This window comes from Oryctolagus cuniculus, chromosome 6 (assembly GCF_051225735.1).
Source record: "Oryctolagus cuniculus isolate XC-2025 breed Fujian yellow rabbit chromosome 6, ASM5122573v1, whole genome shotgun sequence".
Classification (NCBI taxonomy): Eukaryota; Metazoa; Chordata; class Mammalia; order Lagomorpha; family Leporidae; genus Oryctolagus; species Oryctolagus cuniculus.
The window spans coordinates 127,520,028-127,546,225 of NC_142872.1; the positions used below are offsets into that span (position 1 = coordinate 127,520,028).

General features: G+C 45.7%; 1 protein-coding gene across 8 annotated transcripts in view; it reads left to right on the forward strand.

Moving 5' to 3' along the window:
• Positions 1-26,198, forward strand: part of GRHL2 (grainyhead like transcription factor 2) — a 160,669-nt gene that overhangs the window by 108,076 nt on the left and 26,395 nt on the right. For all 8 annotated transcript variants that reach the window (XM_089336414.1, XM_089336411.1, XM_070075373.2 and 5 more), the window contains 4 exons: positions 9,401-9,559; positions 13,672-13,759; positions 14,157-14,296; positions 18,325-18,356. In XM_089336414.1, the coding sequence (XP_089192540.1) occupies positions 9,401-9,559; positions 13,672-13,759; positions 14,157-14,296; positions 18,325-18,356 (419 nt within the window). The remainder of the gene's footprint in view (positions 1-9,400; positions 9,560-13,671; positions 13,760-14,156; positions 14,297-18,324; positions 18,357-26,198) is intronic.

Sequence of the window (26,198 nt, forward strand, 5' to 3'; positions counted from 1 at the left end):
GCCATGAGAGAGAGAAGTAATGGAGATTCTTTTCCATTGTCAACTCTGAGTATGTGTGGGTATGTGTGTGTTGATTAGCCTGACACACTAATGGTCCTTTGTATAATTATTACTGTAACTGAAGCTGAACGTTCACGCTAACATTTTGCCTCCCCGCCATAGCTCAGTGGTTTTTCTTCATTCCTTTACATGTTTCTTCACCATCTCCCCCATCTCTTTCTAGTTCCTTTCCTTTGTATTCTGAATTTCTTTGACTCTTTTACATTGTTTCTGTACACCTTTTATTGTTTTTTTTCCAGTATGGATAGTGGAGACTATTTCTTACTCTTTTGGCAGAGCCATCCAAGACGCACAGCTTTAATAAAAAACCAAAGCAGGCATGAGGATTGTTATCCCAGAAGAAGTTTGCTTAAGGCACATGGGGTTGACTTCTTTCCGTGTGCCACTCAGGAAATTCAGCAAATGAATACCATACTTACCGAGCGGGAAAACTGCAAGTCAATACTTACCCACAAGCCACTATTTACTTTGCAAATAGAGTCCTTTTGGATACTTTAAATGAATTGTATTTATAAAAGAGCTTTAGGTATAATTTTTGAAACCAGGAAAATAAAAGGTGGTCAGAGGGAGGGGCAGGTCTGTTGATATTTCCCCCTGGCCTTCTTTTCCTTAAGAGTTTGTACATTAATTATCACCTTGTATCTGATTTGTTTGTTTGATACTAAGAAAGTACCATCTCAAAACCGAGACCCAACACGAGGGACGGAAACACAGATTCGCTCAGATGTCGGCTGGCTTGAGAAGGAAACACAAGTGAGAGACGAGGGTCTCTGAGCTCTCATTGGTACTTGCAGACCCATCGCTGAGGAAGCAAGTGGAGCTGATGTAGTGACCCTGCACATAGGGCGCATTGGCTGCAGCCCAGGTCACGATGACTGTGTGCTGACTTCTGCAGACTTGCTTCGTACTATGAGATGGAACAAGAATCGTCATAGGGGTTGACTTCCTTTTTCCGTGTGAAATCCAGATCTCTTTCCTTTCTGAGTGTACAGGTCGACCCTTCCTCCTCCCTGTTTTTTTTGCTCAAGGTGCAGCTACTGGCCAACAAGCCAAGAATATCTTTTGCTGCATCAGCTAGTACTGCAGAGGAAAGCAGCCTTTCTGTCCTCATTATCTCAATTTATGGCTTAAAAGACAGGGCGGTGGACTACACGGCTTTCCCCGTAACCTAAGGAAAGGTAGCAAGTCGGAGAAAATGTAGGGTTTCTAATGTTAGACATTGTAAATTATTCCATCTTCTTGGATAAAAATTAAGGTCATGTTCATGGAAAGATTGGTACTGAATCTTGGTGAATTTGTTAAGCTGTCCCAAACTTGCAACATTCCTCCCTCCCCCCTTTTCTCTTTCTCCCAATATTTCTTTTTGGTCTAACATATGTATCAGCTCTTGCTGGACCTGCTCTGCGTGCCAGGGCACAGTGCTTAGAAAAGTACAGGTTGGTACTCTTGATGAATCCTGCCTTTCAATGGATGCTCCTGAATGGACAGAGCTTTCTCTTCACCTGACTGTTGCGGGACACCAGGGGAGAAGGGGAAATGGGTAAATAATGAATGTCTGGGTGGAAAGGGAGACCAAAGGACTTCCTGGAGGGACCCCTCTGCAGAGGGACGTGGGGGTTCATGGTCCCAACTCCCACCACTCTGATGCCTTGGGTTGGAGACTTCTTCTGCTTATAAGAGAGGGTCTTCTGGAGTCAGTAGGTCCTACCAATTGTATCCAGTGCCCAAGTTGGGGATGATTTTAAAACAGGCCATCTTATGGCATCCTCCGTGGTCTCAGAGTAAAGATAGGGTTGTGGGAGGCTCCTGTGAGGGGTCTTGAAAGATTGGGTTACAGCTGCAAGGGAGGGCAAATGGCATTTTTATGTGTTTGCTGGGGCGGGGTGCGGGTAAAGGAAGCTTTAAAAGGGAAAGGTAAACATTTGCTGGAGTCTTTGTTATTGAACTTAAACAAAGCCATGCCTTTGTTCCAGTTTTATAAGGTAATGGATGGCAGGAAAAACTATAAAACTGGAGTTAATTCGTATATAAAAGGAATAATCTTTGGAAGGCATCTCACTGAAGTTATCAGCAGCTTGATCTTTTGCTAGAATGTGGAGTATCCATGGTTTCTAGCATGAGTTCTGCTTAGGGCTCTGTAACATGTATGAATTGTTGTATTGTGCAGAGAATGAGATTAGACTTGGGTTTCGTAAAATGACCTTGTGTGCATGTGTGCACAATGACTAATATTTGTTCAGTGATTACCGTACACCAGGCACTCTGCCCAGCACTTTATATACATTATGCAATATTCATATTTTTGATGGATAGCATTTTTCATTTAATTAATGAGGAATTTGAGGACCAGAGGGGATAGCTAGCCTATCTAGGTTGCACAGCTAATGTATATCACAGGTGGAATTCTAATCTAAGCCTGTTTGGGTCTGAAGTACATACTTTTCCCACTGTGCCTTTTTTGGGGAAGACTTTGCAGTGAAGTCTCCTCCTCTGTCTCTGACAAGGGGATAGTCATTACTTAGAAGCAGCGTGTCCACTGCACATCACACACTGCACCAGGCAGAATCCCTTGCTCTCGGAGAACACTTGGACTAGGTGGGGAACAGAGACAGAAATATAAATGTTGTAACATGAGGTAGAGAGTGACAATAACTCTAACAGAAATAAAGTGTTGTGAGAGAGAAATCATTCCATTTTATCATTTTATTTCCTTTATATTCAAAGACTTCAAATGAGAAATTGAAAGAATAATAATTTTTTTAAAAAAATTTTGACAGATGATAGAGTTAGACAGTGAGAGAGAGAGAGAAAGGTCTTCCTTCTGTTGGTTCACCCCCCAAATGGCCACCACAGCCGGACTACGCTGATCCGAAGCCAGGAGCCAGGTGCTTCCTGCTGGTCTCCCATGCGGGTGCAGGGGCCCAAGGACTTGGGCCATCCTCCACTGCCTTCCCGGGCCACAGCAGAGAGCTGGACTGGAAGAGGAGCAACCAGGACTAGAACCCGGTGCCCATATGGGATGCTGGCGCCGCAGGCGGAGGATTAACCAAGTGAGCCACAGCGCTGGCCCCGAAAGAATAATAAAATTAACACCACCCAGCTTTCACCTAGATCAGACTCATTAATATTTTGCCTTACTTGCTTTGTCCCCTTTCTGACTCTTTCTCTGTGCCCCACACCTACTGCACACCCACTCCTACCCCATCACAGCCTGCACTGTTTGTAGGGAGAGCCCCTCTCCAGGAGGTCTGGGAAGCGTGACGGAAGAAGTGGTGTGTGAGCTGTTTCTTCAACAGCAGGTGGAATGTAGAGACTAGGAATTTGGAAAGAAGAGCGTGCCAGGTGGGAGAATGGGCATCTACAGAAGCAGAGGCTGGAGTGCAGAGGACAAGTGGGAAATTGGAGTACTCCAGAGACAACTTGGTACAGTTTGTAAAGAGGAGGCTGTCACAGCCATGAGAAATGATACAATGGCTGTGGAGAGAATGGGAAGGTGGGGAGAAGAGGATCAAGGACAGGACTGGAAAACCTCTCCATTCGAGGGTGTAGAGGGAGAAGAACTGGAGAAGGCAGGGGTGGTGCATAATGGGAATACCAAAGAGTAAGGGGGAAGGAGAGGAAGTGGAGAGAGATGGCCAGTGAGGTCAAGTGCATTAGTTAGTGGTTTTCAAAGTGCGCTCCTCAACCAGCAGGATCTGCTTCAACCTGGCCAATTGGTAGAGATCCGAGGACATGGCCTTCTGAGCTTGGGCCTCCTGGATTGGAAGGTCTGGGGGAGAGTGACCCTGCAATATGCATTTGAAGAAGGCCGTCTGGTGATTATGCTGTGCATTTGATTTGCAGAAAGCAGTTTCAGCAGTAGCTTGATGAGTGCAGGAATTCGTGTGGGCACATGTGTATGAGAACCCTGTAGAACAGCACCCTTGCATCATTACAGGAAGACCGGAAATTGCCTAACGTTGAAGAAATTGTCATTCCCTAATTTGTGCCTTGTTGTTGTTGTTGTGTTTTTTGTTTTTTTTTTTTGACAGGCAGAGTGGATAGTGAAAGAGAGAGAGAGAGAGAGAGAGAGAAAGGTCTTCCTTTTTGCCGTTGGTTCACCCTCCAATGGCCGCCGCGGCCGGTGCACTGCGGCCGGTGCATCGCACTGATCCGAAGCCAGGAGCCAGGTGCTTCTCCTGGTCTCCCATGCGGGTGCAGGGCCCAAGCACTTGGGCCATCCTCCACTGCACTCCCGGGCCACAGCAGAGAGCTGGCCTGGAAGAGGGCAACCAGGACAGAATCTGGCGCCCCGACTGGGACTAGAACCTGGTGTGCGGGCTCCACAAGGTGGAGAATTAGCCTATTGAGCCGTGGTGCCGGCTAATTTGTGCCTTTTTAAAGAGATAAGCTCCCCAAGGGCAAGTAGTGTGTCTTGTCTGTGTCCCCACTTCCTAGCGTATCACCAGGCGCAGAGGGGAGACGCCTGCCAACTGTTAGGTGAAATACTGCATGAAAGACATAGATGAATGCACAAGACTGAGATTTTACGTTTAACATTGTCCACTTCTAGTCTCATCATCTGTCACAACTGATAATCCATCAGCATCACAGTCCTATCAGAATAGAAGGAAAAGAATGAAATGTAAGAAAATTGTCTGTAAATTCTATAATCTAAGAGCCAAAAAAAGATTAACTAGCAAAGGCACCTTTATGTGTGTGCACGTTGATTGTGAAAAGAGAATGTGGGCCAGTGGTAAAATGGCCATTTCTTAATGTGTACCTTGTACCTGTCTTTGGAGGCCAATGCATGCGCAGTTTCTTGCAAGAGAGCTCTTTAGAATCCAGATCAGTAGGAAATGAGTAACTTTCTTAGTCTTCAATCAGAAAGATCTTCAAAGTGGAGAATGGGGCGGCTTAAACTGAGAAAAACACATTACTTCAAATCATGGATGTTAGGATGTTTAAAATCCCACATTGCTTTCTAAATAAAAGGCAGACTCATTTACTTTAATGGGAAATGCTCAGAAAAATCTTGGTTGTTAATAATTGAGTTACTGTAACAATTATAAAGCTCATTGATTTGTATTTATTTTGATAGATGTTACTACATAGTAGCGCACAACTGAGAGGTGTTGTTACCTTGGCAAAGCCACTTGTGTGTGCAGGAGCCACAGAATGGGAATTGTCATTCATATGTAATGGATAATTTTATTAAAAAATGTCAAGTATCAGGAGACTGCTTCTATTTCTGGGAAAGGTACATTTAGAAACAATCTTCCTATCTGAATCAATCTTGGAACCAGGGACCAATTTTTGCTGTATTTATTATCTGCCTGAATACACTTGATTTAATGAATTGTTTCTTAAAAAAAAAAAGTAAATTGTGTACTGGTAGAATTATAGGAAAGCAAGTAACTGAGAGTTTGAAAATGTTATATGGACACACATCACATTCATAGCTCTTAGATAATGATAGATAATTGTGTATGGCACTTTAGTGCCCTTTACCCCGTCAGGGCACCTGATGAAGTTCAAAAAGACTTTCTGTGCTTGACATTGGCTAAACATTCGGTGGGGAAAGTCAGACCTTTTCCTTGGGCCTCCCTGATAGCTATTTACATACAAGTCCTTTGTAGATAAAGTCGAAGAAAGTTGCTCTCACGTTTGCCTGCTGTGCGTGGAGCTGGGACATGGTTGGGTTCGCAGGATAAAACAAAGTTATGCTTATCAGTTCCCCAGCCAAGGTTCTAGTTCACGTCCTTCCATGCCTTTCCAACCCCTCCTCCCTAACTTCAGTTAAAATTCAACCATCTGGGTTTGAGTACAGCACCAGGAGACTATGAGTGATACACCATCCCCTGAAGCTCTGCTTTCTACCGGGTCAGGAAGCAGTGCCAGCCCTCTTCTGAAATCCCTGCCTGTTAGGCTAAGAGTGGGAGCTGCCCACACAATGAGGCAGAGAAGCCAGCTTCTCCTTTTGTTTACCTTTTATAGATCAGGATATCTTGAATCAAAGAGAACCAGTTGGACCATCTTCTAAGGACCTTTCTGTGTTGAGAGAACGTAGTCTAAGTGTCTACAGGTATAGCTTAGTGTGCGCTGGTTCCTTTGTCCATCAAAGAGCATCTCTGCTGATATTTAGAGCTCCTCCAATAGGGGGATGAGTCTATTTGTTGTAGTGTGTTGCCTGTAAGCACCTGCCAGTGGATTTCTTTCCTGCAGAGGTCTTTGTGGATATTCCCAGTCCATCCCTCCAGCTCCCAGAGCTGAGACTTGGAGCTGATAAGGCCATGGTTCATTGTGCTTCTTGCCTGCCTGGAAGTAACATGCAGTGAAATCAGGGCACCAGCCGTGAAACCTGGTATCTTAGGGAGTTTCTTCAGAACACTTCCGGCTTCTGCAGTACTAGGCGGGCTTCATGAAGGAGTGGGAAAAAAAACAAGTCTGGGTGGATGAAAGCCACCAACAGTGAGATTTCTGTAGGAAATGTATGGTCCAAATTATGGACAACTGCATAGCTCAGCAGAGTAATCATTTATTTGGTTTGCTGACATCATAAACCCCATTGCTGGTAATAATAATGATGAAAGAAGCCAAATGCCCCTAGAAAATATACTTTTTTTCTTTTTACCTACAAATCAGTATTTGGTGAAGCTGTTCTAATCCTTCCAGCACTGTCAGAGTGTCTCTTTTCCATCTCATTTAGGACTAACGTGACTTCAGGATCCATAGCTGCTGCACCTGTGTAGGTCTTAGCACAATTTATAGGCACTTCATGAGTATTGGCTGCATGCGTGAATGGTATTCAACACTTCTCTGTCAACTGGACCTCTCTAGGAGCAGTCAAACAGCTTCTTCTATCTGTGTGATCGTGGTGGGCAAAACACTTATCCTGGAAGCACACAGAAGACTCATGCCTGGCGTATTCTTTATTTACTCGTCTTCATCGCTCCGTTCTCTGGAGCCGCCTGATATTTGCATCTTTATTTTGCTCTTTTTTTTTGTAACCATTCCTCTGTATTTATGAAGCCCCTGCCCTGAGCCCAGCATTTGCGTGGATTTGTAATTCATTCATACGCTCCAGGCTCAGGGATCCGTTTTGTGTTTCAAGACCTCTCTACACACCTATCTTTTCCACAACCATGACCACTCTCTGTTGGCCGTTGCTTGGTCGCTCATCTGTCCTCCCTGTGGACTGTCAGCTTACGAGGCAGGAGTTTGGTTTTCTCTCCCATCTCCAGGGTCTAATGTTGTGTTTGACCCATTGTGGGCGTGTGTGGGTGCTCATGGACTGTCATGAGTGAACACGCAAGTTGAAGGAATGGTGAATGAGATGAACATGGCTGTAGTTTGTCCTCCCAAGGTGCTTGCTCTCAGATGGTGCCGGGACAGTGAGGGCATCAGGTGGCTGTTGTTAGCAGGCTACTAAGACCAGTCAGTGGGCCTTGGCTGCTACTGATGTGTCTCCTCACTAAAGCAGTTCTCACTGCCAAGTGAGACGCTAAAAAGTAAAATAAAAAGGTGGTGTAGAGAGCACTAGAAATGAGATGTCTGGGTGTGTAAGTGACTACAGGCATAGGACTTGAAAGGAATGATTAGACCAGACCTGGACGTTACATCAAAAATTAGACGGGCCTTTAGAAGGCAGCTCATGCCTCCTGCAGGGTTAGAGCATGCGCTGTTGCTGCAACACCAGGGCCTTCAGGTCCAGGCACTGGAGGCCAACGGAAAGCTCAGAGGCCCAAATAAAACCAGGGTTACTCGGGACATCTGATGACATGGTTTTCAGAATACATAATTCTACAGATTTAAAGCCATGAGTCATTTAAATGTTTAAGTTAAATAAAAGTAATACAGGTCATATCAAATGAAAATAGTACCAAGAGAATAATATAGTTCTGGTTCTCCCTAGATGTCACCTCCTTTTTTTACTGATAGTTTTTTTTTCATGTTAATATTATTCCAAAGTAGAGACTACCTGATAGTTGTCAATGTAGCTACCACAGACATCTGGATACTATAATTCTACATCAATTCCATAGTAAATCTACTTTAAATGCCACCACTTTGTAAAGTGATGGTGAATTTAACTCATTTACACTCCCTTCTCTATCCTCACCAATATTTTATAATAAATTATTATTTCTGGGGCTGGCACTGTGACACAGCAGGTTAAGCTGCCATTTGCAATCCTGGCATTCCATATGGGTACCAGTTTGAGTCCCAGCTGCTCCACTTTTGATCCAGCTTCCTGCTAATGGCCTGGGAAAGAGAAGATGGCCCAAGTCCTCAGATCCCTGTACCCACATGGGAGATCTGGAAGAAGCTTCTTGATGCTGGCTTCAGCCAAGCCCAACCCTGGCCATTGTGGGCATTTGGGGAATGAACCAGCTGATGGAAAATGTCTCTCTTTCTCTCTCTCTCTAATTCTGACTTATAAATACATAAAATCTTTTAAAAATTATTTCTAGTTCTTTTCTAGGTTGATGTTATAATGTGTGATATTTTACTTGAATTTTCACTTTTTTGGGTACGTGTAGCTCTGTATTTCTTGATGCCCCTTCTGTAAGGTGAGGAGATTGGTGTCTTCACTGTGCTAAATACCCCGTTTCACTTCTGTCCTATGCCAGCTGCTCTTTGCTTTCTCACTAACGAGAAAATATAGTAGTGTTGACATTCTGTCTTGGATTTTAGAGATTATTTAAAGGGAAATTGAAGACATTAATTGATTTGCATAAGGTCTTTTAGTTATTTGGTAGGACTAAAACTTGGGACTTTTGACTTCCACTCTAATGGGCTTCCTGTGGATAATCTCATTGCTTCATTCATCAAATGTGTTTTGATTGCCCGTTCTCCGGTACTATCCTAGGACTATAATTCAAAAATAACACGTTTTTTGAATCGCATATTTCATGATAATGTAAGAAAGATAGTTATGTAAAGGAACAACTAAATTTCAGTACAATGATATGCAAACGAAGATAATGTTATTTTTTAATCCCACAAGTCTGAGATTAGAGCAACTAGTAGAACTACTATAAGTTATAACTTTATTATGTTGAGGAATCTGATTTCTGCCTGTATAAAAACAATTAAGTCAGACTTTGCTGATAAACTTTCAGGAAAGAAATTTAAAGGATGTGTTTCAAGGTCAAATAATGAAAGCAATATTTCTAATTTTAAATTATATATATGATGTTTTATGCACTGAACAGATTTTATATGGAAGGATTAAAACATTCTTATTATCCTTAGAGATTTGTTTAGAATTTTCACTTCAGATCTAAAGCTTATACTTTTTTTGTAGACTCTTTTTATGGTGACTTGTGAACTTCCTGTTTCTTTCTCTCTCCATCAGATTTTCATCACCGTGAACTGCCTGAGTACGGACTTCTCCTCCCAAAAAGGAGTGAAAGGACTTCCTCTGATGATTCAGATCGACACCTACAGCTATAACAATCGTAGCAACAAACCCATTCACAGAGCCTATTGCCAGATCAAGGTCTTCTGTGACAAAGTGAGTAAGGATGGGAGCTGGTCATTCAGGTGTTCCTCTACTCTCCATGGCCCTCTTCTCTTGTCTAGTGGTGTCAGTCACTTCTCCATCACAGTGGGAGTGCTAACCCTATTCTCAATTCCTAGTAGATATCTAAGGGGTCACTATCAGTCGTTGCATTCTATTTTATGTATTCTTTAGTCAATCACTTTTTCCATTAACATAAGTGTCTGATGGACTTATCACTGTGTCATAGTCTGCTTGACTGCGATACCAAAGTACCATAGACTGGTGGCTTAAACGTCAGCAGTGTGTTCCTCATGCTTCCAGGTGCTGGGCAGTGCAAGATCAAGGTACTGGCCAGTTCAATTCCTGCTGACGGCTCTCTTCCTGGCTACTGGGTGGCCATCTTTCTGTGTTCTCACAGGAAGGAGAGAGGGAGGAAGAATGTGCATCCGTGTGTCTCTCTTTATAAGGGCACTAATCCATCATGAGAACTCGATCTTCATGACCTCATGTAAACCAAATACCTCCCAAACACCCCACCTCCAAATGTCACTACTTTGTGAGGTTAGGACTTCAGCACAAGTATTTTCAAGAAATGCAAATACCCTGTGCCTTATATGCTCTGATGTGGTTTGGTTTGATTAGATAGCTGAAATAGCAGATTAGTAATTTTACTGGGGATAGATTGGACCCCAGAAAAAAAAATCAGTGTAACCTTTATTATTTTGTGGGCTTGACGGCACCTCATCTGGAACTTTTTGGAATGGATATTGCACCTTAAATAATTCCACGAGTGTACATGCACCTACTGAACACGCACTTTGACTCTCCCTGAACCCTATGTTAAGGAAACCTTGTAGTTAGACTGATTGATTTGAAAACAAAGAAGGATTAGTAGGGAGAGAGAGACAGAGATATCAGTCTTCCATCCACTGGTCCACTCCCCAAATGGCCACAACAGCCAGTTCTAGAGCAGTCCAAAGGCAGGATCCAGGCGCTTCACCCTGCTCTCCCACATGGGTGGCTGGGGCCCAGGTTTGGGTCTTCTGCTGCTGCTCACCTTAGCAGGAAGCTGAATTCTAAGCAGGGCAGCTGGAGCTTAAACCTGCACCACAATAACAGCCCAAAACAGAGAGGTTAGATTAGCAAAGCTTAAAATCCCTTGAGCAGGTGATAAGAGACCTTCACAAATCCAAATAGGATTTGCCACGGCCTGTGTGCTAGTAGCATCTGTCAGGGAAGATAGCAGGATCACCTAGTGATTGCCAAAGAACAGGCAGTGGCCCCTGAAGCCACATTCTTAAAATAAATTACATGTTAAGAAGCAAAGACAGCCATCACCTCTCAAGGGTTGGTAAAAGTATTCACAGAACACTGGGGAATTTTTCAGATGCATTTTTCAAATTTAATCCTGCATCACAAACATTTAAGTAGAAGAAATTATTTTCACATGATACATTTGGTCTTTGCTGCAAACCATGGTCTTTTGTACTTTTTTAAAGTTAAAAAATAAATTTATATTTTTGAAAGAGGGAGAGAGAAACAAGAGCTCCCACCTACTGATTCACCCCCCAGATGGCCACAAGGGCCTGGTCCAGGTTTGGAGCTAGAAGCTGCGACTCAATCCAGATCTCCCACATGGGTGGCAGGGACCCAACTACTTGAGTCATTGCTCCCGCCTCCCAGAGTCTGCATCAACAGAAAACTGGAACGAGGAGTGGAGCGGGACTCAGAACCAGGCGCTCTGGTATGGGCTGCAGGCATCCTACCCGTGTCTTCACCACTAGGCGAATGCCTGTCTCTGCACTTAAGTGAAGGTTGAATGAGTGTTTTCTAGAAGCTTCAGGCCGCAGATAATCATGGGAAGGAATAGAATCCCTAGGGGGCTCATCAAGGGAAGAGTTCTTCATTTTCATTTCATGTATCAAAGCTTCTATGGCTCGTTGTAAAGTCCAAGGCTTTATATTAGAAGCGAGAGCTATGGCTCTCCCAAGAGTGCTTGGTTACTGACGTAATTGTTTAGTCCTGTTGAGATCTGGGCAGGAAATTTTTTTATGTAATAATGGCACCAAGACTATACTCTATAGAGACCTACTTTATATTTTGTTAATTTGGGTTTGTCATATCAAAGAATGCTTATAGAACAACAGCAGTGACTTTTTATTTCCTAAAAATGTATATTGCAGGTATATAAATATTAAAAGACAGTCATATCTGATTGTTTCCTCATTGGTATGGCACTAATTCGGAAATACAACTCCTTGACTAACCTTGGGGTATGTCTTGGGTGAGTTGTAATTTATATAGGTAGATAATAAAGAGCCACACTCCTATTCATATTAAGTGCTAAATAGCACAGAGCTCCAAACACGTAGAAAGTGCCTTAGGTGGACCCAGCAATGGGCAGTAGTTCCCATTTGGCCCAGTGGTGAAGGAACAGGTTAGGATGCCTGCGTCCCATATACAGGCAGGATTATTCTTGTATTTCTCATCCTTTTGAACAAGCTGATGTCTGTGCAAGTATCGCTTCACTTTCTGAAAATATTGCAGGCGACACAGACCCAGGTGCTGTACAAAATCCTAGTGTATCTTGCAGGAGACTTCCAAAGCAGATCTTGCTTCATCTCCCTCTTGTTGTGAATCTACACGATCTGTGAGTGTTGATGGCGACTCGAAACTTCGAAGCACTATAAAATGATTACTTCTGTTATTAATTAGTAGAATACTCCCTTTGGTAGTTTTTGATATAAAAAATACATGTTTACATTATCTGGCTAAAATATTATAGATGTTTAAAAATAAGCATTGAGAAGTTTTGAGAACTCTCCTGACACAGAGAAAGTGCCCTAAAAATATTCATTATTAGCTTTCACTTCTCAAGAATCAGGTGCGAAGCCTTCCCCTTCTCATTGATTTTGGTGACCATCAGTCCCCATTCTGTTACCTTGGCCAGACTTGAGAATCATTTATGAACAATGTAACTCTTTTGTAGTGTAGTATTGCTAGTGTTTTCACTAATTTGTCCTTTGCTTTTTCATTGATTTGTTTTGTTTTGGTTCGGTGTACAGAGGATTACATTTTTATGTTGTCTGAGCTCTCTTCACATGGTGATGTGAGGGCTAGAGGTTGCTGATCACTCTGCTGCTGCCATGGGTAGGAGCTGTCGCTTTGGAACTGCCACTTAGGGAAAGAGCTTAGGCCGGGGGGTGTGGGTCTGAATGGAATCTGTCCAGGGTGTTGTGAAACCGTGATGCAGGTGAAGCCGCCAGCAGCAAGAATGAGAAGGGAAAAGAAAATGTTTAGAATGTCTGAATTTGGGGGGTGAGCAGAGGAAAACAAGTTACAAAGCTGGCACTGAGGAAAGAGCAAAGAGAAAAAGATCATCAGGGAATCAGTGCAGGCCGTGAAGGAAAGAGATAAGGCGATAACCAACTGGTTAGACCGGATGGGATTTGGTGATTTGGCAGAGGGACCCAGCAGACACGTCAGATGACAAGGAATGGAGGAGCGAGGAGGCAGAGAACACAGCACATTTTTTTCTCTTTGGCTGAATGAGCAGCATCTCTAAGAACACGCGGCAGGATGGAGATGAAGACAAACCCCATGCTCACATGGACAGAGCGATCCTGCACCCCACATTGGCTTTGCACCTGCCATCATTCCCACCCCCGGCGTGGTAATTTCAAGCTCTGTCCCAACAAGCGAAGGGAACGCTCTATAGGAAAGTCACGGTCAACTTCACGGCCATCTCCCTGCGTAGGAGAGGACTTCACGGGTCAGTGCCTCATCTTGGCACATTTTATAATCGCCGAGTCGTTCGACAGGCGTCACTGCGCTAGGTCTGGTCTTTCTGTGTGGAGTCAAGGCTGGAGTTCTTTAAATGGGCAAAAAAAAGGGAGACAGATCTGGGCTCCCCCGCAGCTCAGAAACGTAGCATAGACTCACGAGCTGTGTTGACCTTTGGGACTGAGGTCCAGCCTGGCCTCAGGGATGGCCACGGGGCTGCCTGGTCTCCTCCCCTGCTTTGTTTCTTGTCCCGGTGATGTGTGTGTGTGTGTGTTAGACGCTATTTTTTGCACGCTCTGATAACTTGCCTGGCATTAACTGTATTTGCTTTTCTCTGTCAGGGAGCAGAAAGAAAAATCCGAGACGAAGAGAGAAAGCAGAACAGGAAGAAAGGGAAAGGCCAGGCCTCCCAAACCCAGTGCAACAACTGTGAGTTTCACTGAGGCTGACTGACTCTGGGCAACTCTATTGTGCTGGCACTCCACATCTGCAAGGCGTGGCTCGCTCTCCCCTCGTGGGGAGACCGGGATGCTTGATCCTGTGGAAGCACATAGCATCCCAGGAGCACAGTGCTTCTGTGCAAGGAGGGAGACCAGCATCCTCTTGCAGTTACAGAATCTGGGGCACCCAGGGGCAGGAGGCTGGGAGGGGACCTCCTGAGTGGGCTGGGGGGGGGGTGGGGGAGAGGGGATTCAAGGGTGATCGCATCTGTGCCCTCTGGGAGCTTCGCAGGGGAATCTCACGAACGTGAGCTCGCGCGAAGCCTGCAGTTGAGTTCTCGGTCATGCGCAGCCCTCTCACTTACTGGCTTTGTGATCGTGTGCAGCCTCTGATGGGAAGCTGGTGGCCATACCTTTGCAGAAGAAGAGTGACATCACTTACTTCAAAACCATGCCCGACCTGCACTCACAGCCCGTTCTCTTCATTCCCGACGTGCATTTTGCAAACCTGCAGAGGACCGGACAGGTATGACTTACCTGCCAGCATCCACCTGCCCCTCATCTGCAGGGCTGGGAGGGCCTGAAGACAGAAATGTTGGTCACAAAAGCAAAACCCACTTTCCATCCTTTAAAGGAACAGTCAGAAAATGGATTTTTATAGAAAGGAGCATATTGGGAGAGGAAAGTTACTAAAGGGAAGAAAAGAGTGAGCTGACGTCGGTGCAGCGTAGACCAAGTAACTAAAGAGAAAGCTGGAAGGCTGATGACTTAAGAAGCTTCCTTTTGTTAGCCTTGTCCTGTGGGGTTAGACTGATGCAGTAGAGCGCCACCTAATGGTAGTAAATATAGTTGCACCCATGAACTCGATAAAGTTGCACAAGGAAAAACAAATTTTCCCTAGCAGATTAATAATTTCCACTGAATAAGCAAATCATTTTCCACCAAAAGAGAATTAAATTTTAGACATACATCCATTTTAAAAGATTCCTGTCCTCTCCATACATCTACAAGTGAAATTAAAGATCTCAAATGAAACTCACGTATATGTTGGTAGCTCAGGCTGATGGGCTAAAATTTTAACATGGAAACTATGTAGGAACCTGAGAGTAGTCTGGAATATTAAATGCAAAAAAAGTGAATTAAAATAGGAAACCATTTTTTTCTATACTGTGTTTCCAAATAAAATAACTGAACTTGAAGCAAAAACAAAAAATCGCAACATTTTTATGGGATTATCAGATTTGCCTGATTTTAAAAATTTTGATGATAGTGTTTCTTTCTATGTGACCCATTAAAATTGTAGGAAAAGAAAAAAAAATTATCTTTTCTCCAGCAGTAGACAGAATTGCCTTTCATCAGGCCAGTTGGCTTTCAGGGAATTTTATAATACTTTCTTCTCTTTTAAACCCAAAGTCCTTTGAGGAAAGGCCTGTTCTGAAAAAACAGAAGCACACTTCACGTTCACATTTTCCTTCCCTTGCAAATGCACAGACCCTCATTGGACTGACTGTGGTCTAGAAGGAGAAATCTCTATCGACTCCACTTTCTCTGTCTCCCAGTGTTCCCTGCGTTCTTCCATTAAAAGGAAGAGACGAAGCAGTTAGCCTTGCAGAGTGGTGGTGGTGTCGCTGTTGGTGACACAAATGGTAACAGAACACCCTGCCTTTTTTGTCTTAGTGGAAATGTGTGCTAAGTTAGCATTCCCATCTTGCTGCTTATTCGTTTGATAGGGAGCAAGGATAGAGAGGGAAAGAATTCTGCGGCTGATCAAGAAAGGAACACCAGCACCCATTACTTGATTTTTAATTCCCAAGAACGTGGCAGTGGCTTGTGTGGCTCTGCCCGGTGATTTGGTGGAGTGAGGCGTTCGCGCCATCTGGGTGGAGGAAGGACTGGTTACGTTGTCGTAATTTACTGCTACCCGTCTGCCTTCAGCTGCGTGTCAACGTGGACAATGCCACCTGTTCTCTGGGCAGGATTTCTCTGAAATATACCAAGCTGGACCTGAATCGCAGGGGAAAATCGCCTGGCTGGGCTGCTCTCGGCTGTCCAGCCTCTGCTGCACTCCTGCATCACCCCTCCTACCCCGTCCTGAGCTGGGCTGAGAGGGAAAGCGCAGCCTTTATGGCTTGTTGGTTTTGCAGATGCAAAGCAGCCCAATGTGCACAGCGCTGGGCCACCGGGGAGTGAAGTCTGCTGTCTCTGCCCCGCTGGCAGAGCCTCGGGCTTCCCCTGTGCTCAGAGAGTCAGGGAGGGAGCCTGCCCAGGCTCCAGGCAAAGAAAAAAAAAGGACACGCTCAGCTGTGGCCTAGAACAATCTGTGAGTACCATGCTGCTTGCCCTGCTCAGTGCGGGGAGGGAGCTGAAAGGCAAAGCTTACAGCAAGCAGGGGCCCCTAAATGCTGCTTTTCTTGGAAGAGCTAGATGCCTATGACACCCATCGCGAGAGGCAGTTCCCTGGCCTTGCCACTGGGGCTAAGCAGGGGTTGGCGCCTGTGGCATGCAGCCGGTGGGTCAGCAGACGGTAGCCGGACGGAAGCAGTGGTATGCAGCTCTGTGCCGGCAATGGGTGTGAGCCTTGCTCAGACCAGCCACGTCTGCACCACTGCAGGGCCCGCAGCTGGCGTGGTACCTCGAGCCATGCCAAAGGCACGGCAGCAGTGTTTCCTGTTCACTCAAGACTAACCATCAGGCCATATCCCTTTCTACCGGTTCGCTCACTGATTCACAGTGAAACTCAGGTGATGAAATGAATCCAACATGCAGGTGCAAGGGAGACCTGCAGTCTCACTCTCCTGTGCAAGCCCGGATGCCGCCGGCTGCTTGTGTCTGGAATTCCTTTAAAGGATGGGAGGCCGGGAGGTGGGGGGGGGGGGGGGGCCTGGAGTGGCTGTGGGGTGCAGAGGCGACATCCTGTCCGCCACAGCGCCCTCTGCAGGCATCCGCCTTCCTCAACGCTGCCCCTCCCCCTCCACCTGCTCCAGAGGTATTCTGGGATCTGCGAGCAACTTTCCTCCTGCCTACAGGAGGTCCTGAGAAGGATCCAGATGCCCGAGCTCCAACCCCAGGAACTCACCTTTCTAATAACGTCTCTGGGTATTGTTTTTGGAGCACTCGAAAGTTTGAAACTTTAAGTAGTGCTAAGGGCCCAACAGACAAGAGGGAAGAAACAGTGGGTCACTATGTGAGAGGAGAAATGGCAGAGAAAGGACAGTGCTGAGGCCATGTAGGAGGGCAGAAACACTAGAGCCTGTTTCCTTGTAGGGGTCAGCAGCCACTGCAGAGAACTGTCTGTCAGAGTTAGGTGGAGAAATGCATGAGGCTACCTTTAAGGAAACCAGCAAAACACAAGCCAGCTGTGGCCAGTGCATGGCCCAGCCCCCCTCCCTCAGGTGGGACCCTCTCAATGCATCTAAATGGACGGGTCCCATTTCTACTAGGTCACAATGACAGGTGCTCTGGGTGTCACACTGTATCTTGGGAAAAGAAAAAAACTTTCTTGTTTTCTGTTCAAGAAGAAACAAAGTATATAATACAACAGCAGTTATTAAAAAAAAATTAAGGGGAAAATGTTCCTGTAGAAATCTGAGCCAGTGACTGGGAGGACTCATTTCCAGAGAGTCCCGGGGAACCGGCTCTGTTATATAACCAGAGCCAGAGCCAGGGCTGCCACGAGTCTGCAGGGAAGTTGTCAGTCTGGGCCTAGCTCGCTGTCTCCCGGGCTGGGGACAGGGTCCTGGAATCAGAGGCTGCTTTCGGATTTAGTATGCAAACGTCTAATACTCACGTTCTCTTCTCCACCACATGCAGACGGTTCTGAAGCTCACAATCGGCCCATACGTTTTAGAAAGAATATCTAAATGGCAGATCCCCTCTCAATGCCCCCCGCCCCCATAGTCCCAGAAGCTATTTTTAATAAAGAATGCTTCCTAATTTCTCTAATTCTGATTTAAAGAAGTCTCTGGCCAGGGACACCTTCCAGACTAAATGGCATTTCCCAGTCCAAGAACAGTCGACTCCCAAATGTCCGGGGCCGTGGGTCGTCAGGGTAACCCAGGCCGCCTTGGAGAGGAGCAGAGAGGCAGGGGGTCGCTGCCGTGCTGCCCTGGACCCTCTTGCCCGCCCCCTCCCCAGCAGCACAGCGCCCTGCAGCTCCCCTGTGAACCAAGTGGGATGTGTGGCTCACAGGCCCTGCTCTGGGGGCCCTCCTGCCATCGGGGCCCACCCAAGCAGTACATTCGAGGTCCTGCCAAAATGTCCACGTCAAAAGCAAGATGTAGTTTATGTTCACAGGTCATCTTATCAGACCAGAAAGAATCAGATTTCCAAATTTTATTTCATTAAAGTCTAGCAGTTAACTGGGGGGAGAATGGGAAGAGGTTAAATTTGCATTTCTTTAGAAACACACTCAAAGCAGCATCATGAAACAGAGTTATGTTTTGTTTTTTTAAAGAGACAATTTATGCCTTAGGAAAGTCCCTATGTCCTATAATGCAGTTCCATTTCATGTGTACGTGTGTGTCCCCTACAGTAAGCCTCTTGCTTTATCCACAGGTTTATTACAACACGGATGATGAACGAGAAGGGTAAGATACCGTTTCTTTCACTTCATCACCAAAAGTCACTTAATTGTGTCCCTGCGTGTGGCAGCCCTGGGCAGGAAGTGGGACCTTCCTGGCAGCTCAGGGCTCAGCTGAGACAGGCTTGATTCTGGGAGGCTGGGGGAAGATCTTCCTCTTTCTCCACCCTGTTCACCACCTCTGATCTGCCTTTGAATCAGCACTTACTTATGCTGATGGGGAATTCCAGGAATTCTCTTTTTTTGTCCGGCTGATGTCATTCTCTTTTGACTTTTACCCGGGATCTGTGATTCTGATTTTGGGCTAAGTCTCATCCTTCCTCCTCATTTAAACCTCCCTTTCTCTCTGTAGCTGTGCTTGGCAACACATGATTTTACTTCTCAAGAGCATAGTCTCCCTCCAAGGGATACTACTAAGTTGTTCACAGCATCTTGATAATTGGCTTTCACAGTAAGCCTGTGTCTGAACCAGATAATACTGGGGTGATTTCTTCATTTGACATGGATGCCTTCTGCTTGTTATCAACCTAGAGCTACATTCATTTTTAATGTCTATTTTATGTTCTGATTTGCCTTTCTGTAGGCTTTTATGTGATGGAAGTCTCTAGATGATTTTTTTTCAAACTATAATCAAACCAGCATTCTCCTATTCTTATATAATTAACATGTTTACTTGTAAAATATTTCATAGTTGATGAAGTAAGTGGGGCAGATATTGCTGAGCCCGGGTCAGAGGTTGACACACTAGCGCCTGCAGGCCCACCATCTGTTTCTGTGTAGTCTACAAATGAAGAGTGCTTTTTATATTTTTCATTGGTTGAAAAAAGTTCAAGATAAGAGTAACATTGCATGATGTATAAAAATTATATGAAACCCAAGTGTCCATAAACAAGGTGTGACTGGAGCCCAGCCATGTCAACTCTTGTATGCCCTGCTTTGCCTGTTCTGAGGCTACAGCAGCACAGGTAAATAGTTACAACACAGACCACATAGGCTACAAAGACGAAATACTTGCTGTCTGATCCTACACAGAAAGTTTGCCTCCTTCCGTCCTACAGGACAGAAAATCTCAAAGGAGTCAAATCATCCCCCCAGCGGGTTAGGGAGAGAAACTCATCTAGAACTTGATCTCTCAACTCTGAGGTCTGAACTTTCGAAGTACCCAATTAGATTGTTCGTTGTGTCTTGGCACATAGATAATATCTTTCCAGTGCTTGGAGTGAATGGTGCAAAGTGTTTGGCGTGAAACAAATCTTCCCAGGCAGACGAATCAATTAATTCACAGGCTTTTTTTTTATTTTTATTTTTTTTTTATTTTTTTTGACAGGCAGAGTGGACAGTGAGCGAGAGAGACAGAGAGAGAGAGAGAAAGGTCTTCCTTTGCCGTTGGTTCACCCTCCAATGGCCACCACGGCTGGCGCACTGCGGCTGGCGCACCGCGCTGATCCGAAGCCAGGAGCCAGGTGCTTCTCCTGGTCTCCCATGGGGTGCAGGGCCCAAGCACTTGGGCCATCCTCCACTGCACTCCCAGGCCATAGCAGAGAGCTGGCCTGAAAGAGGGGCAACCGGGACAGAATCCGGCTCCCCGACCAGGACTAGAACCCAGTGTGCTAGTGCCACAGGCGGAGGATTAGCCTAGTGAGCCGCGCCTAATTCACAGGCTTTTATTGGGATTCTGCTCCCGGGTGAGGTTCCCTGGTCTCAACAGAGCAAGGGGGGGGGGGGGGGGGCGGGGCAGGGAAGTCAGAGGTTTGGAGGGCTCCTTTTTTTTTTTTTTTTTTTTTTTCTTTTTTTTTTCTTTTTTTTTTTTTTTTTATATTTTGATTCTTTTTTTTTTTTCTTTTATTTAATGAATATAAATTTCCAAAGTACGTCTCATGGGTTACAATGGCTTTCCCCCCCATACCGTCCCTCCCACCCACCACCCTCCCCTTTCCCACTCCCTCTCCCCTTCCATTCACATCAAGATTCATTTTCGATTATCTTAGTATACAGAAGATCAGCTTAGTATACCTTAAGTAAGGATTTCAACAGTTTGTTCCCACACAGAAACATAAAGTGAAAAATAATAGATGATTTTTTTTAAATGATGATGAAATCAGATCAGACCTATTGTCATGTTTAATCCCAGTGAGAGTCAAGTTGGGAATTGATAGTTTCTTTTTTTTTTTTTTTTTTTTTAACAGAAGATCAGTTTAGTGTACATTAAGTAAAGATTTCAATCGTTTGCACCCCCATAGAAACACAAAGTGAAATATACTGTTTGAGTACTCGTTATAGCATTAAGCCTCAGTGTACAGCACATTAAGGACAGAGATCCTACATGAGGAGTAAGTGCACAGTGACTCCTGTTGTTGACTTTACAAATTGACACTCCTGTTTATGGCATCAGTAATCTCCCTATGCACCAGTCATGAGTTTCCAAGGCTATGGAAGCCCCTTGAGTTCTCCGACTTGGAGGGCTCCTTTTATAGATACAGGACATGGGGGTTAAAGGTTAAGGCGGGTCTGATCCTCATTGGTTGACCTTTAGGCACCTGCAGGGACCTCAACAAGGACTTTTCTTCCCTGGAAGTGCGGATAGGGACTCTGCATTCCTGGAAGTATAGGCCTTCCCTCCTTGTGGATCCTGAAGCTACCATCCTGACCTTTTGATGATAGGAAAGGGGACGATGATGAGTCTCTCTGGCTACTTCCTGCTGACTGGGGACGTCGTCTACAGGGGCCCACTGGGGGTATCTTGGGGCTCCGCAGGGACAGGCATGTATGGATGGAGAAGCATCTGGTTGACTGCCTGGTTGCTGATGGCCTTGGTTCATTCCATTATCACCTGCTGTAAACACTTAAACAGACACTGTAGTATACAAGTCAGGGTGAGAATAGCAACCAATGATCCTAAGAGTGGCACTAACCAGGTAATGAAAGGATTTCATAGAGGAGAGGAAATGAGGGGGTCTCTGGACCCTTGTGAGGATTGTTTGATGGACGTGGTTTAAATCTGATCCCAGCTGAGACCGGGAGAAAGGCCACTCAACTTTTGCAGGTAGAGGGTTTGTCTGTAGAGAAATTCTGAATAATCATACAAATTAAGTGGAGGAGAGCACCATCAGTACACACAGGCTGGGAGCAGAGCCATTGATGTTAGAGTAGAGGCTGTGATTACAAAGGAATGAGGCCCAAGTGGGCTAGACAGTGTCTAGAACAAAGGACAGAGTCATTATTGGAGAACCTAAGAAAGATACTATCTAAGCCACAACAATGTTTGCTGATTGAGAGGCAAATAGAACCTGACAGAAGGGGCTTGAAAATAATCTGGTGGGCATTAGGCCTTGTAAGTTAAGAGGCCCAGACCTATCTCTTCACACGGGGTACATCCTAAGGGAGGTGTGAACCTCCTGGGGAAGGCACCCTGTTGACTTCCATTACCTACCTGGCCTGGGAGGAGAGCTGGCCAGGTAAAGGCAGGTGGCATCTCTAACAGGAAATTTACAGTGCTGCCTGCAATGTTGCTGACCCTACTTGGCTGTCCCCTCAGCTGCAGTGGTCACTTTGGAAGCTGGGCTGAGTGAAGGGCTTTTCAGCTTAGCGCCAGTAAGATCTGTGGCTCTGACCTGGGCGTCCTTCGACTCCAGGGCAGGTCCATTTCCAGCGATCCAACTCTTGGCTGGCAGAGCTGCCAGGGCTCTTCATAAGCTGACTTCTGCTGAAGCCCAGGCTTCCCACATTGATAGCCACTGCAATGGACTGGCCTGCTGGGTCTCCTTGAGAGCAGATCACTGTACAGAACAGCCATTAATAGGCTGCCACCTATCTTTACATTTCTGATGCCTAGCTTTCTTTTCCTCCTGATTTTTGTTAGAGCAGACCAGAGGATGCAAGTCAAGGGGGTGCTTAAGTCCCATCTCTAGTCTTTGTGGCCTAAACTAGAAGTCTGTAGTCACAGGCATGTTCTGATAGTGGTTTTTCTGAGGTAGACAATGCCTGTGAGGAAAGCTATGTCCTCGCTTTAAAACTTTCTCTCCCTTTGGTCTGAAAGGGAGGTCTTCCCTGTTTACTGTGCTGATGGCAAAGTAGATCTAGCTGTGAAATTATAATTAAAGCTTTCATTTTGGCTATGCTATTATTACAGAAAATGTTAGCTATCCCTTTTATAAGATCTAAAAATCAAATTTTGCATCTTGGAGAGTCCATTGGAATAAAATTAGTTTCCTACCTCAACGAGAATAGAGAAATGAGAGAACAGGTTGGACTTAGAATAGAGAAATGGGGGTGCCAGTCCCAGATCGCTTACTGACAATAGCAATATCAAGTGAAAACTTAGCAAACAGTTTCAACCATTAGATAACAACTTAAGAAAACATTTACCAGAAGGTCCAATGCCTTTTATAAATTTTAGGAATACATGTATTCGGAAATATCTCTTAAATATCTCTATCTGAATTTAATTAAAATTAAAATTGCATTTATTTAAAACAAGTACTAATTACCCATTGCTGTTTTATTGAATACTGATTGCCCAGAAGCCTGTTAAAATAAATTGCAAAGTTCAGCAAGTTACAAAGTGATATTTTCAAAGGTAGTGATCTTCCTAGATTTAAAGAGAAATTTCTTAAAATTCAGTGTCTTTTTACAGTTATAGTTGCCTTTTTCCTGACAACACCTTAGGCCCATAATGTCATATTCAGTTAGCCACGTGGGGCTTAGGCACTTGACCTAAAACCCAGCAGACCACAGGGGTGGGGTGAAGAAGGGAAAAAAGAGGGAGAAGGAGAGTGTAAGAGAGAGACAAGAGAGGAGAGGAGCTAGTGAGGAGAAAAGAGAGAGCAGGGAGAAGAGAGAAGAGAAAGGAGACCAGAGGAGGAGGCTAGAGAGCCACGTGTCAGGAACAGGTCCTTTTAAAACTTTGCAGGAGGGCGGCCAGGGAAGCAGGAGTTTCCCATTAGGATGGGGGTGGGGAGCTTGACACCCGTGGTTGGGCCACGTGGCCACCTGGCTTCCAGCAGGACATGGCGGTGGCCGGAAGAATGCGCATATGGGGACGGGAGGTTCCTGGCTAGCTGTGGGGTCTCCAGGAACTCAGGAGGGTCCGAAAAGGTGGAGGGTGGAGAGTTTTGCAGTAACACAGAAGAGGCGTCCTTAGGAGGTGGGGGTCTGATCTTGGCCAGCAAGACCTGGGCCATGGAGCAGGCAGAGAGGAAAGTGGGGGAGAAGGGATGGGAGCAGAGGTTTCAGAAAGCCTGGACATATGGGACCTCTGACCATTTTCTCTCCCTGCGGCAGAAATTCTCAAGGTAATCAGGCCATGCCTGGGTGGAGTAGAAGATTAGGCGTTTACTCCGTAGGTCCTGGGCCAGTCCCAGTTTCTTCAAGTTCTTTAGGAGGCAGGCCAGGGGGCATTTTGAGTCCTACCCTCAGGATTGGCCAGATCCCATGGTGTCTCCGGCAGCCCAGATCTACTGAAATTCGGGCAAGGCGTCCCCTGTCCCGGACTTCAGTAGACGGATTAGAGGTCAGTCCTCTACGGGGCCAAGCCAGTGTTGGGACGTCTCCACAGCCACTAGGAGGCTAAACAGCGGAGAACAGAGCCCACGTGCGCACGATTTGGAGGTCTCTGTGCGGATGGAGAGCTAGCCGGAGATCACAGAGACTGGGCCAACCCAGAAGAGGGAAGGAGAGCAGGGGAGGAATTACTTACAGTTGGTCGGGCGTGGTCCGTAGTCAGCCTGGGGCACCAGACAGGTTCAAGGAGCGAGGGGGCCTCGAACCCAGAAACGGGAGGAACATACCCTCAGCTTCCGGGTTTCGGCACCATCTGCAAAGTGTCCGGCGCATAACAAATCTTCCCAGGCAGACGAATCAATTAATTCACAAGCTTTTATTGGGATTCCGATCCCTGGCGAGATTCCCTGGTCCCAACAGAGCAGGGGCCAGGGAAGTCATGCGTCAGAGGTTGGGAGGGCTCCTTTTATAGATACAGGGCGTGGGGATTAAAGGTTGGGGCGGGTCTGATCCTCATTGGTTGACCTTTAGGCACCTGCGGGGACCTCGACAAGGACTTTTCTTCCCCGGAAGTCCGGGTAGGGACTCTGCATTCCCGGAAGCATAGGCCTTCCCTCCTTGCAGATCCCGAAGCTACCAAATGGAACTGGTTTGCACTGCCAATTCTAACCTGTTCCTCACCTGTTTTGCAAGGGGTGATGTGTGGTGTCGTGGATGGAACCTGACCCTGAACTCAGGGAGCCCAGGTTGTATGTCTGTGCTGCTGCTTCCTGAGGCATTTCCGCCTGGTTTGTGGTTTTCAGGAAACCCCTCCTGTCTTGCTCCTCCGTCCCTGCTGCTTCCCTCTTAGGCCTCTCGCTGCGGCCTGCAGTTCTCTTCCAGTCTGGCAGCTCTGGGGCCTCTGCCTCCACCTGGGGAATGAGAGCTCTTCGGGAAGTTGGGGCCCATACATTTGGAGGACAGTGGTTTCCTTCTGAGATCCCCATGGGGTGTTGTTTGGGGCCCCTGGACCTCAGTCCTCTCCAAGAATTTCTCTTCTCCTCTTGCTTCCCCTCAAAGCCACACAGCCATCTCTCTAGGTGCCACCTCATGTGATCTCTTCCCAGGCTGAAACTAGGACAGAGAAGGCAAACGTCAGGCAGGTGCACCCTGCAGCTTGGTTCCATACCAGACCAGAGAGCTGAGTCATCTGAGAAGTGGAAGTGGCCTCACTCACCGTGCTCCCGTTGTCTCCGGCAGAGAGTCCCACTTCTTCTGCAGAAGGGACATCTTGTAGGTGCTGCCCGATCAGACCAGGAGCTCTACAAGGTGTTCCTGAGCTGAAGTGGCAGACCTGCATGCTTGTCCCCCATGGAACTAGACACTAGCACTAGAAGTTTTTGAGCTTTGGGAAGTTGGGAAATAGTAACCAATCAAAATTGAGTGCACTGCATTGAACCCAAGAAGTCATCATGCAGAGTTTATCAGTGGTTTCATAGGTTGCAAACATAAATTCTAGAATTCTACACTATTTGTCTTAAGGAAGCAATTTCCTAGAGAACCGAGTGTTTCTCTTTGATAAAGTTCTTAGAGATGCCAAGAAAATCATGGAATGCAGGGTGTGGTGGGCAATGTCTTGTCACATACACGTGATTATAGCGTGATTAAAGATATAGAAGAAGGGGCCGACATTGGGGCACAGATGGTTAAGCCACTGCCTGTGGTGACAGCATCCCATATCAGAGCACCAGTTCCAGTCCTGGCTGCTGCATTTCCAACGCAGCTCCCTGCTAATGTGCCTGAGAAAGCAGGATGTGCAAGTCCTTGGGCCCCTGCCACCCACAGTGGAGCTCCAGCCCCAGCCATTGCAGCCATTTGGAGAAGGAACCAACAAATGGAAGGTCTCTCCACCTCTCCCTCTCTATCAGTCTTTTGAAAATAAATCATAAATTAAAACATAAATTAGAGTTTTGGGCCCAACTTGGATAAATAGACTTCCATGGATATAACCATGTCAGATTCAATGACTTACTGCTAATTTGCTTTATTAGTTTAAATACACATACATTAAAGAATAGCATAATTTATAGTGATCTGTCGTATTCTGTGAAAGACTTTTATTCAGACACCTCACAATTCGCCTTTTACCTCACCCTTTGCTACCATTGGAGTTGAGGTGGAGCCATTTTTAAATCTGTATGTATGGATCATCCTGGGAAGTTTACTCCCAAACTATGAGTAGTGATTCTCAGAACATTAGAAAGATTACGTAAGTGCTTGTCACCATGTTGCTGCTTATTACTTAGATTATATTTTAATTAAAGTTTTTATTTTGTGATAATTATAAATTCAAATGTAGTTGAAAGAAGCC